Consider the following 12,522-nt stretch of genomic DNA (forward strand, 5'->3'; position numbering starts at 1 on the left):
GGTTGCACGTAATAAAGAGAAAGCCCCAGGCCCCATGTTAGGGGAGACCAGTTTGACCGTGATATGGGTCTCTCTCTCTGACTTGGGTGAATCCCCAATTCAGAAGGAAACAGGAGGCATGACTTAGCTCTGTCCCCAACCAGGGAAGGGCCATTCTGTTCTCTCTCTGGGAACCCCACATACTCACACACATCTGGGCCCCCCCACTCCACATTAGGCCACCCCCAAGGGTGGGGCATGATTCCCAGACCTGGGCCCTTTTCTCAGCAGGCAGAGCCGCTTTACGAGGCTGGTGAACAGGCTCCTATGAGGCATGAAGCCCTATGAGCAGCTGGCCAGCCAGGCTACCCCCCCGCAGGGTCCTAATTGGCGGTCAGCCTTCAAGTGCTAGAATCCCGCTTGTCCCACTCTCCTGTTTACAGATGAGCAGACCAAGGCCAGAGAGGGGAAATGACTTGAGTCACACAGTTAGTGGCAAAACGAGAACCCAGGTGTCCTGGCACTGAGGGAAGGAGGCAGAGCAAGGAGCCAGAAAGGCTGCTGTGGGGGCATCCATCCCCCCACACCTCTGTCAGCCTGGTGTCCCCTCCGCTTTCTGGGCTCTCCTCCCGTGAGAGGCCAGGACTCTTCCCAGGGCAGAGCTCAGGAGCAGACCCAGGACTTCGGAAGCCTGAAGGATATACAATTTGGGGCATCTTTTTAAAATAATATGGTATTAGGTATTAGAAGGGGCTCATGCATGAGGGTGGCCCTGAAGAATGAGATTCATTAGCCCCAGAGTCTGGAGGTGTCTGGAAAAGTTGGAGTATAGGCATGACCATGTGGTCTGAGCTGCGAGGAGCTTGCCTGTGTAGATGGAGAGCTGGCCCCGCTACAGAAGGTACAGGGAGATGGGAGTGGGTAGCTTTGGGAGTCATTTAGAAGGAACTAGTTTGGAAACAGTGGGCCCTTGCAAAGGCCTGACCCCAGTGATTCCCCCCTCCAGGGGAGAAGGGGTCAGATTCCATCGCACAAGCCCATCACCCCTTCCCCCACTCGGCCTTCACCCCCATCTCATCCTCTGGCTGGTGGGATCACACCTCCCCAGGGGTGGCCTCGGGCATCAGGCAGTGTCCCAAGATCTGACCAGCAGAGACATCAGTGGAGGCCGCGTCCTGCACCTGGGAGACCCACAAGCATCCCTGGCAGGGATCACAGGGACGTTCCCTGCTGAGGAGACCGAGGCCACCGTGGCCTCCCTTTCCTCCGTACTGGGGTGGTCCTCCCGTGGGGACAGCAGCCACTCCTCCTGGGCCTGCCAGCAAGTGTGTGAACTCGGGACGGTGAGCCTGCCGTGCCGGCCACACGGAACGGAGCCTCGGCTTCTGGGTGCTAGATCAACGGCTGTCGTCTGTAGTAGTAACAGCAGCTGCCTGGGCCCTGCCGCAGTGTGGCAGACTCGGCAGTCACCCACATGACCACGAGCCAACCCTGCTGCGGTTGCCGTGGCTTGTCGCTAATCCTATTGGGTAATGAAATCTGGAATCCGCGGAAATTCAAATTGGAGCCCATACTCACTCCTAGCAGTCCGTTGTGTCTGTAATTACTCAGCATGAAAGCTAACATTTAGAGATAACACAGCACTGCGGAGCTATGGGCGGGGTGTGCAACACGGGTCGTCTACGGTGACCCTCCTTTTACAGAAGGGGGGCTGAAGCTTGGTAAGGGGAAGAGACTGAGCCGGCAGAGCTGGGCCTCCAGCCCCGAGCTTTATGGCTCCAGAGTCTACGATCTTGCCTTCTGTGCCACGGCTGTATGAGAAAAGCCAGATCATCCGTGGTCACTTTCCTTTCTGTAGCTGTTGGGCCACACGAGGCGTCTAGGCTGCAATACCAAGAAAACCGCAGAACCTCAAGGTTTCATGTCATAGAGTGGGTCAGACAGCCCCCTCCCTCCACCCGGTGGCTGTGCCATCCGAGACACATGGAGGCCAGGTCACCAGGGCAGGGGAAGGGGGGAGAGGAGGCTCGCGGACCCGGGAAAGCCCAGGTCCCGAAGATGCTCATAGCACCTCCAACCCCACTACACTGGCCAGGCTCAGCGGTGGGCTGCAGAGCCCAACTTCGCACTAGGAAGCCTGGGAAACAGTCCTCCTGGGTCCTCGGGAAGAGGAAACGGTGTACATGTACCCTCCGCCCCATTAATCTCCTCTTCATCACAACCCCCCAGCCCACGGCCACTGATGTTACACACACCCTTCCCTTCTGTGTTCCTTCTCACAAGTTACCCATCAACCTCCCAGAGGTTTTAATATATAACTCCCTCAGGAGCTGCTTCTCCCAAGAGTAATTGCTTTTTAATCAAGGGCTATTCAAGACTGAAAGGCCATAAACAGCTAAAGATATAAATGCATAATGGTTGAAGTTGAGGCCCAGTAACTGACAGTGATGGACGTTTGAGAGATATCTTATCTCCCCTGTCCTGCCTCAAGCGAGCCTCAGTCTGGAGGGGTCTGAGCCCCGCTCCACTCCCCTCCCTCCCTCTCTCTCTCATGTTGGCTGTCAAGATGTGGGGCTACTGGTGTTGGCTACAGCCCATTCCCCACCCAGGAGATAAGTGGAGGCTGATAAAAGCCAAGATACAGCTCCCAGAGCTCCCTATACAGATCTCCCCTTACCGACCATCCTCCCTCCACCCACAGTGGGGTTCCACTGTTCTCTTAGAAGCCAAGCATCAAGCATTAGCTTGGTAGAGTATGCAAGGAAGGGACCTGGGGGGAGGTCTGAACCCCAGGCAGCGCCCTTTCTTGTCCCTGGGAAGACCAACACGCTGTGATTAGAAGCTTCCTGGCTCTGTGTCCATCCAAGGCAAATGGACCGTCCCCTCCTGAGGAGAGGCCTCTACGCCCAGAGACAGTCCCTGGGCCTGGCATTGGCAACGTTCATTGCCGTGCCCAGGCCTGTCATCCTGCTGCTGGGGACTTCGAACTCAGCCACAGGTGTCTGGGAAAATAGAAAACAGGGGCCAGCATCCAAGAGGCCAAGAAGACCCAGGGTCAGAGGAGCTAGCCGCCCTAGACAAAAGAGACTTCCTCCTTCCCACGGGGCTCCCCCAGGTGGGATCTCACTATGCCCCCTGTGCACCCCAGTTCTTGAATGGGCGACATCCCTTCCACATTGGAAAGCTGTCCCACTCCCTCCTCCACCCCGCAGCCCATACAGGAGCCAAGCAAAGCAGGAGGGCCAGTCTCCAGCTGCACACCAATGAGGCGGTCCCCTGGTGCCTCAGGGAGTGGGTGGAGGAGGAGGAGGCCTGGCAGAGAAGGGCCGTGGGGAGCCCACCAGCCCACTGGGCAGCCCAGCCGCTCCAGCCGCGCATCCCAGCCTGCCACGCGGCTCCACCGGCAGTCCTCCAACGTGCACAATAATGAGACAAAGTTGGGGAATGCTGTGCGAAGTCTGGGTTTATGGCCAGAAGAGGCTGGGGGACAGAGCCTGGAGGGCCCAGGGGCTGCCAGGGGGGTGCGAAGGGAGGGGGCTCCGATACAGGGGCTCCGCACCTCGGGCTTAGAAGGAGCAGACGAAGGGCAGACGCCTTTCACATAAAGTCAGCTGCCAGTGTCCCCCCAGCAGTGGAGAGCACGGTGACGTCAGCTTCCACCAGTGTGGCGTGTGGCCCTCCTTCCCTCCTCGGGCTGGCCGTGCTCAGGACTGTCAGCTGTGCTTCCCATGCATCCCCCCCAGCTAAGGCACCCCCAGCTCTTCCCGAGGGAGAAGGGGGGCAGTGTGCCAAGTGCTTCAACTGCACTCGATCCTCACAGGACCCCAATAGGTACATGTTATCATCCTCCCCATTTCACAGATGCGGAAAGTGAGACTTAGTGGGGTTAATACCTTGCCTAGGTCTCCACCTGCAAGAGGCAGAGCCGGGTGTGGAGGGCGGCCGGGGTACTCCCGCACATATGGCCCTAGCCACGCTGCTAGCACCCTCACATCTGGCTTCCGTGCTGTTCAAAGCTGGTGAGTTGTCTGTCAGCCAGCCCTAATTCCCACATCTTCCCTTGTTCCTCATCCATACCTTACATTCACATCTGCTCCTCTCATCTGTCGCATCAGTCACTCCTCGTGGCAGCCCCCAGGCCCCGAGCCTAGCGCTGTCGATGAGGATGGAGAGCCCCCATCTTGCTCCCATCCGGGGCACCCCATCACCTGGACATGCTTTGAGGAATCCCTATATTTCAGCCCTCCTCACAGAGGACGTGGGTTCTCCAGTTCGGGGAAGCTGTGAGTGTGGGGAGGTGTGTTCAGGGAACTCAGGGGGACAGCATGTAAGAGTCTACTTTGCTCCCCTTCCCCTTGCCCCGGTCCCAGTCCCCCTCACCTCTGGTGCATAAGGCCACACGGTTGCCTTCCCCATTCGCAGGCTGCCCTGGGGCCCAGTATCCAAAATTCCAGCAGCTCCCATCAGTCCACTGAAATCTCCAGCACAGGAACTAAAGAAGTGAGAGGCTGGGTCAGAGGGCTGAGGTCCACGGAGACAGACCCAGAGGCCTCAGGAAAGGCTCACTGAGCATTCCTTTCCCCTCTCCCTGCCCACCCAGCTAGGAGCCAGATTCGCTAGAGACCCAGGCCTGAGGGTTTGCAGGCAATGACCATGCAAGAGCAGCCAGCGCTCCCGGCCATCGCACAGAGCAGGCTTCTCCGCCTTTGCTGTGCTTACAGATCTCCTGGCGAGCTTGTTAAAATGCAGGTTCTGATTCAGGAGCTCTGGGGTGGGGCCCAGGGTTGGGCATTTCTAACAAGCTGCCCGGTTTGCCGATACTGCTGGCCCAGGGACCACACTCATTAGCAAATCTAACGGCACTTATTCACCCACAATCCCAGCGCTGCCTTGAGAGAAGGGCTCCAATTTAAAGAAGAAGACACTGAGGCTCCAAAAAAGTCATTCAGCTAGTAGGTGACCAAGCTGGGCATGGAGCCTGTCTCCTGACTCCAGGGATGAGCTGGGAAATGTTCGACAGCTAGCTCTGGGGGACAGTGAGAACACAGAGGGCGGGAGGGACCCTGATCTGCAACAATTGCCCATTTCCTTGGCATGCATACGTCCACTGGGGCAGATTTCAAGCTACAGGCATGAAGTCCCTGAGCATGGAGCTGGGATAAGAGGCCCGAAATCCTCGGTCCTCCTAACCGGGTCCGAGCCACCTCCAGCACAATACTGCCCACAGCTTGGGGCTGCAGAGAGATGCGGCTAGACGCCAGCAGGGGCTCCCTGGAGGCAGAGAGAACTTCCTATCCCTGGGAAGGTTGGTGCCTCACTTACCCAGCTCTTGAGCACGCATCTGATCCAGACCTGGCCTTCGTTGACCCCTCTGTGCACAGGATGCGATAACCTAAGTTGCAGTTGTGTACGGAGATGACGTTGCCCCTGTAGCATCTTCTGCAGACATTCTGTGGAAAGAAGAAAATGTAGGGTAGAGAATTAGCTGGTTTTTCTCAAGTCTCTGGGTCTCCAGGAGAGAGCTTCTCATCCCCTTGAAGGTCAGAAATCAGTGACCTTCTTGCCCCTCTCAATCCCGTCTTGCACCCCTACTCTGTGGTCAGGAAATTTTTGCAACAACTAATAATACTTGGAATAATCATAGCTGCCATTTGCTGAGAGTTTTAGTGACCCAGGGACTATTCCAAGTACTTCCACGTATTATCTCATTTAATCCTCAACCATGTCCCTAACAGGTGGGTACTGTATATCTTCATTTTACAAATGAGGACTCTGAAGCCCTAAAAGGTGACCAGGCTTGCCCAGTAACACAGCCAATGAAAGGCAGAGCCAGGACTGAACACAGGCATATTTAATACCAAAGCCTTTCGATCAGACAGTGGTTCTCAAAGTGCAGTCCCCAGACCAACAACACCATCATTACCTGGGAATTGTTATAAATGCAAACTGTCAAGCCCCGCCCCAGATTTGCAAAGCCAGAAACGTATTTTAACAAGCCCTCCAGGAGATCCTGACACACACTAGGCTTTGAGAACCACTAATCTAAAAGGGAAGAGAAGGTTGAGTCCAGCCTCTTCTCCTCTCCGCCCCCAGTCCTCCACATTAGCCTCCCTGCCACTTACCCAAGCGTTTACAAATTTCGAGGTTCTGCACCAACAGGAAGTGGCAAGTCTTGCACCTAGGACTTCACGGGATTTAAACTGTGTCCTCTTCCTTGGAGCACTGCAAGTCCTTGTCTAGGGCAGCTGGGTCAGAATCCATGGCCTCCTCATCCTCAAATGTGTCCCGATAGCTGGAAGGCTCGGTCTCCTCTCCCTCTGACTGAATCACCTTCTGGGTCAGGGCCGAATCTCTCTCCTGCTCTCCTGAACATTCCAGATTCTGACTCAGGTCTGCCTGGGTCTCCCAGCTGTCCAGACTGGGGGCATCATTCCCTGGGAAGAAGAGGTAACCTGCTATCAGGTCAGGGGTCTCCCTTCTTCCAGGACCACGGACAGCTCTGAAGGCCCAAGCAAGCCTTCATAGAGCCGCCATCTGGAGCCAATACTGGAAGGGTCTCCTTAGCACTGGGTGAGGTGAGAACACTTGGGTCACAGGCACAAATGGATGAGATCCTGACTTCTGGCTGACACCGCAGGTGTGTATTGTGGGGGTGGGAGGAGGCACCTGTGAGAAGCCCTTCATCTTCACAGGTGGGTGGGTTTTCCTGTGAGGTAGCCCTGACAGAAAGTTTGGGTCACAGTTCCCAGTCCAGGAGAAAGCTAATCAGAGATGTGCTGGGTTAACTGAAGGGGGGCGGCTGTGGCCCTGGACCCATGAGGCGAAAAGATGCAGAAAAGAGAAGAAAAGAGAAAGGTTGGTGAGACGGGAAGGGGAGATGGAGAGCAGCAACTGTACCCAGCAAGAGAAGGGGCAGGAGCAGGGGGCCTTTCATTTCCACTCGGCTTGGGACAGGGACACAGCTCCCCCTTCCCTCCGTGTGGGTAGCACATAGGGGACGAAATGTTTGTTTAACCAGTTGATTAAGCGGTTGATTAGAGCACTGCTTGCTCCCCAGTGAACAGACCCTGAACTAGAGAAGTAGGAAAAGGACGTGGGATGTCAGCTCAGGTACAAAAGTCCCTTTTCACTGCTCCCTGGGACAGCCCTAAGCTCAGACCCTTGCTCCTGCAAGAACAGGCCTACTCCGAGTCAGGGCCACGTTCCTTCACACTGGGAAATGAGGGGGAAACCATGGTGGCCATTATAGTCCTGAGGACGGTCTTCCGAGGTGCGTGCCGTATTGGGTCAAGCACTCACCTCCAGGAGTCTGAGGCCTCCACTCTCAGTGCTTCTGGCTGTTGGGCCCCAGAGGCAGCTCTTATACTGGGCTTCCGGGGAAGTGGGAAGAGGCCAGGATGATTGCCCCAGGCTGGAGTGGAGAGCAGAGAAGCTGGTTAGAAGAGTTTTGCTCAGTCCTCTCACCCTTGAGCCCTGCTGTCTGCTGGGACTGCAGAGACCTACCTCCCAGGCCCGCTTCACTTGTGGGTACCCAGACACCCCGGTGCTCAAGAAGACCCCAGCTGACTGTTGTCCAGGCATTATTACTGCCCCTAAAGTGCCCCAGTCTGAACAATACTCCTTAACCCCAGGAGCAGGCTTCCCCTGGTCAATATCCTAGCTAATGAGGAGGGGAACCCCAGGGAGCTGGGAGACCATGTGGGGAGGAGGTAGGAGGCCAAGGGAGCCTCAGCCTTCCCGAGTGCTTATCTAGACCAGGTCCTTTATATGCATCACACCCCTGAATCCTCACCTTCACCTCATTCCACCAGAAGGTATGCTTATCCTTACTTCACAGTTGTGAAAAACGAGATTCAGAGAGGGAAGGCAACTTGCCAAGGTTGCACAGGAAGTAGGAGAACTGGAATTTCTAAGTCTTTTTGGCTCAAAAACCTTCTCTGTCTCTCTCTCTGACTCTGCGTCTCTGTCTCCATCTCTGTCTGACTCTGTCTCTCTCTCCCTCACTTTCTCCCTTTCTCTCCCTCTCCTCCTTCTCCCTTTCTTGTCTTTAATATGTGAAAAACTTTATGCTTGTTCTTTCATGATGTGGTTGTAGATCAAGGTTCTCAATCTTCATGCTATGACTATTTGGATTAAAATCATTCTTGGGGGTGCTGTCGGGTGCACTGTAACAAGTTCAGCAGATGTCAGTAGCACCTCCCCCAGCCATGATGATCAAAAATGTCTCCCCACATTCCCAAATGTCCTCTGGGGAGCTAAATTGCCCCCGCTGAGGATCACTGACCTAGAACATGAGAACGTGCCATTTGGTCCAATCTCAAGCCATATCTTCCAGCCAGGAAGCAGCAGCTGGAATGGAAAACATCGTGCAGTGTTATTCAGACACTCTGGGCCATCCTTCTCCCCAGCCCCACTCCCCATCTCCCACCAGCTCTCTATCCCCACCAGGGTCAGGGCTAGGGGGATGTGCACAAGGCACTTGCCTCAGTTGCAAAATTTAAGAGGGCTGTAAAGAATTCAGTAGTCAAGAGAACCAATAGTTTAACGTGGTCTTTCTTAAAAACCAAATACACGCAAAAACTCCATGATGAACAAAATAGCAAAATTTTAATCCATCAAGCTCCAGCCAAATTCACTGCAATCCAAGGAGAGGCCAGCAAGTGCTGAGCCCTGCTTTTGGTTGTGCTGGGTATCACCGCCGAGACATAGAGGACTTGTTGGATGGGTGTCTCAACTCTGTGCCATCCTAGCCGGGCAGTGCGTATTTGGTTCTTGGATTCCAGCCCAGCCCGCCAGTACCCAGAGCACCAGACAGGTAGTCCAGAAGGTGAAAAGGCCTGGGTCGTCCCCTCCTCTGCTCTCTCAGGGAACCTACAAATGGAGAAGTGTCTGGGAGAAGGTCTGAGAGCTCATTTCTGCGCCTGATTACAGTGTAACGGTCTTGCCCATTATCTCCCCGGCCCAACGGACTTGACTCTCAGCTTCTCTTCCTGACTCAGGGGCTGGGGGCTGGGCCAATTCTTGGCCCCCAAAACACAGCCTCCAGATTTTGAACTTGCGATCTCCCTGGTGGGAACGCTAGACCCCCTCTCCATTTTTCTTGCCCATCCTGGGGCCCAGCCTGGGATATCATTTCATCAGTATTTTGGGTGATCAGCAAAGTCAGCTAGCACCATGATAAGCTTTACATGCATCTTTTCATTGGAACGTCCAGTTCATAGGTGAGGGAATGGCATCTCAGAGAGCTTAAGACACAGCAAGTCAGGGACAGGCCTAAACCCAGGCCTTCCAGCCTTTTAGCCACCCCATGGCTCCCTTCCCTCCGCCTCTTCTCATGGACCTCCCTTCTCTACAACTTGCCCCTCTCCACATTCACCCCATTTCCTTTACACACAAACCCTGGGCAAAGACAATCCATTGACTTCAATAACCTCCTCACAGACCACAGTGAAGCTTGCCTGTTTCCAAGATAGTATTTTTGAAGGTCCACCACAGACCAAACACTATGTTTCATTAAGGCGTTTATATCCATGATCCTACATACTTAATTTTTACAACCATCCTGCAAATCAGGTATTGTCATCTCTAGTCTCCATATCTACTGCATGAGCTCAGAGAGGTTAAATGACTTGCCCAAGTAGACACAACTAGTAAGAAGCAGCACGTGCGACCCTCGTCTCTCAGACTCCCACATCCTTGCTTTCTTGGATAGGCCCAACTGTGTTAGCCCCAGACGTTCTGGCCAGGGGAGCCAACGTGTCCAGCACCCATGAGACTCCAATCCTCTGGTTTATTGTTTGCATTTCCATTCATAGGAGTTCCAAACACCGCCTCTGTCCCAAGATTCAGCCCTGCCCCACACTGTGCAGAGGGTGGGTCTCTCTGTCCTGAGGGGCAGTGTGATGTGATGTGTCCTGGAATCCTGAGTCCAAAGTCAGCCCGTCCGTGGCTCCGTTTTCCCCTCCAAAAACAGCAGCTCATGACAGGACCTCCATCTAATGAGTCAAACTCCCAGGACAGCGTCTGGCTCATGGGGTTGGGAAGCGGCCTTTGTCAGGAAGCCGGGACTGGAACTGTGGCCCCAGTCAACAAACTAGCACTGTGTGTTGCTTGAGCTCCTGCTCTGTGCTTTGCACGGTGTAACGAACTCCAGGGATTCTGTCCTCAAGATGCAAGTTAACTTCACAGAGCTCAGTTAGCATCTGGTTGGAGATGGAAAATGACACACAAATCCACACTTGGGGAGGCAAGGCCAGTCCTCTTATTTCATTTTTTACTTTTTTTTATGACTTTTCTTGTGGACGTATAACATGCATCCTATAAAGTGTGCTGGAAGCTGGGACTGCTCAGGGGATTTTCACAGAACGAATGCACCCTTGGAGCCACGCCCAGATCAAGACCCAGAAGGTTACCAGGCGTCCAAACGCCTCTTTCATGGCTCCTTCTTGACATGAATCCCCCACAGGCGGTCTCCATGGACTGGAAGGCCCACTCCTGTCACAACACACGGCCCCACAGAAAAGATGGATGAGGAACAAGACAAAGTCCACTTAGCACTTGGCACAAAGCCTGGCACCTAGTAAATGCTTAATCAACGGGAAATAGTGTTACTCTTTCTTATGCATATTGGAATAAAGGGAAGCCATGCCTCCCACAGCAGAATATCGTCTACAAGGACAAGGAGTGAAAGTCTGCTTCAGCGGCATCCTCCCCAGCACCCAGCCCAAGGCTGAACCGGAAGTGCGTTCCAGAATTCCACCGTCTTTGAAGTCAGTAGACTGTCATAGAACAGCAATTACAATGGGCTTCAGTCTGATTTCTCTCTTTCTCTCAACTAACTGTGCAGCCTTGAGCAGGGGGCTTCCCCAGTCTGAGCCATACTCAAAAAATTCAAGTTCTTCATTTGCCTCTGGGGACTCTAGAGCCACCTGTAATTCTGTGTATTTGAGGAGTCTGGGAGGAAAAGGGGCTTTAGGGCATTGACTCCTTACTTTCTGCTCACCTCCTTGGTGGGGTGAGGATTCAGAATGCTTTCCTTCCCCACCTCTGATCGGGACTCCCTCCTGTCCAGCTGGGTTAGAGTCCTATGCCCCAAGACAAACCCAAGGGTAAGGGAGTGTGTCCTGCCTCTCCACGGTGCTCCATCCCTAGAGGACCGTGTCCTGGAAGCAGTCAGCGCTACCAGCCACAGGATCCTAATGGGTGAAAGAACACGCTCTGGAACAGATGGCCGAGTCACAACATTGGGCTGCACTGAGAGGTTCTGCCTTGGGCCAGTCTTTGCATATGGCCGTAACTTCTCTGAGCCTGGTTTCGTACAATGGGGCAATAATTATCCGTCACACAAGGTCATCTTTGCAAGGTGCCTGCCACGGCAGGGAGGACTTTGTGGGTGTGCAATAAAGCAGTAACAATTAGTAGATATCATTGTGCTTCTATTACAAACAACTGTATGTTCCCGAATGGCAGGAAGCTGGGTCTTGTATTCCCAGGTCTTACAGAGAGTTGGACCTAGGGGATGCTGTCTTATATTGCGTTTCCCCAGAAACAGGCCCTGAGACAAGGATTTGAGTGCAAGTAGCTTATCTGGGAGGTGCGAGGACACTTGTAAGGAAGAGGAGAACTCAGATGGATGATGGAAGACAGACAATAACATGTGTGCTACAAAGCCAGCTGCCTCGGTGGATAACTGGAAGTTGATCCCCCCTGGGAAACAGTAGCCAATACATGCCTTAGAATTAGTCCATTTGAAGGGCAAGGAACTTGGGCCCTCATACTCCCACTCCTGCGTGTTGGGGACTGTTCCCAGGGACATGTTAATTTCCTGGCACATTAAGGCAGCCACACTCTGTGGGAGGGAAAAAAGGCCCTTGGTGTGCAGATGCAAGCACAGGACTTGGAAAGTCCCCCTGCAATGAAGAAACAGGTGGTGTCCCGACAGCACCTGCCAGGTGCCAGTAATTAGGTGTCAATGTGAAAAGAACTACCTGAGCCCGTTCTTCCATCTTCAGGAAGGGCCCATGGATCCCACACCATGCTCCAGCCTCCTTGTTAAGAGAGGCAGTGGGGGGGGAGGGGCGGTCATCGTAGGACAGAAAGTTTGTGGGTGGGGCTAAGCAGAGAGCATCAATGACCAGAGGGGGAAAAAGTCCGTTTCAGGAAAGCAATTTTATTGCCAGGGGCTGGAAGCAGGGGTAGCAGCCAGGGGAAGGGAGACAGCTACCCGGGAGGGGGCGGCTCTGGACTCCTGGCTGGGTCCAGCTCAGTAGGAACAGAAGAAGGGGAGGCGCCTGTTGCAGGGAGCACGACGCCAGCGGCCTCCTGTGAAGGCAGAACAGGAAAGGAGCCGTCAGCTTCTGGTTCCCCCTGACTCAGCCCCAAGAAGGCCTCCAGTGGCCCCCCCACCCCGCCCTACCCAGCCCCATCTGACCCCATACCTCCATGGCGAGGAAGTCTCAAGACTCAGCAGGCCCCTCCCCTGAAGGCACAGGTCCCTCCCAGCACCTCTTCTGTGAGCCCCCTCCCACCGCCCCTGCCCACCCC

The 12,522-nt window shown here is 54.4% G+C and overlaps 2 protein-coding genes across 3 annotated transcripts in view; both read right to left on the reverse strand.

The window, feature by feature from the left end:
- Positions 1-2,463: 2,463 nt before the first annotated feature.
- PRG3 (proteoglycan 3, pro eosinophil major basic protein 2) lies at positions 2,464-6,913 on the reverse strand. The gene is given in 6 exon segments (XM_034644817.1): positions 2,464-3,606; positions 4,362-4,471; positions 5,302-5,348; positions 5,351-5,429; positions 6,133-6,413; positions 6,877-6,913. Coding segments are annotated over 6 exon segments (615 nt in total). The 3' UTR covers positions 2,464-3,545.
- A 5,215-nt stretch (positions 6,914-12,128) lies between these two features.
- Positions 12,129-12,522, reverse strand: part of PRG2 (proteoglycan 2, pro eosinophil major basic protein) — a 3,198-nt gene continuing 2,804 nt past the window's right edge. For both annotated transcript variants that reach the window (XM_034645685.1, XM_034645684.1), the window contains one exon: positions 12,129-12,300. In XM_034645685.1, coding sequence (XP_034501576.1) covers positions 12,242-12,300 — 59 coding nt within the window. In that variant the 3' untranslated portion in view covers positions 12,129-12,241. The remainder of the gene's footprint in view (positions 12,301-12,522) is intronic.

Source organism: Ailuropoda melanoleuca, chromosome 16, assembly GCF_002007445.2.
Source record: "Ailuropoda melanoleuca isolate Jingjing chromosome 16, ASM200744v2, whole genome shotgun sequence".
Taxonomy (NCBI): Eukaryota; Metazoa; Chordata; class Mammalia; order Carnivora; family Ursidae; genus Ailuropoda; species Ailuropoda melanoleuca.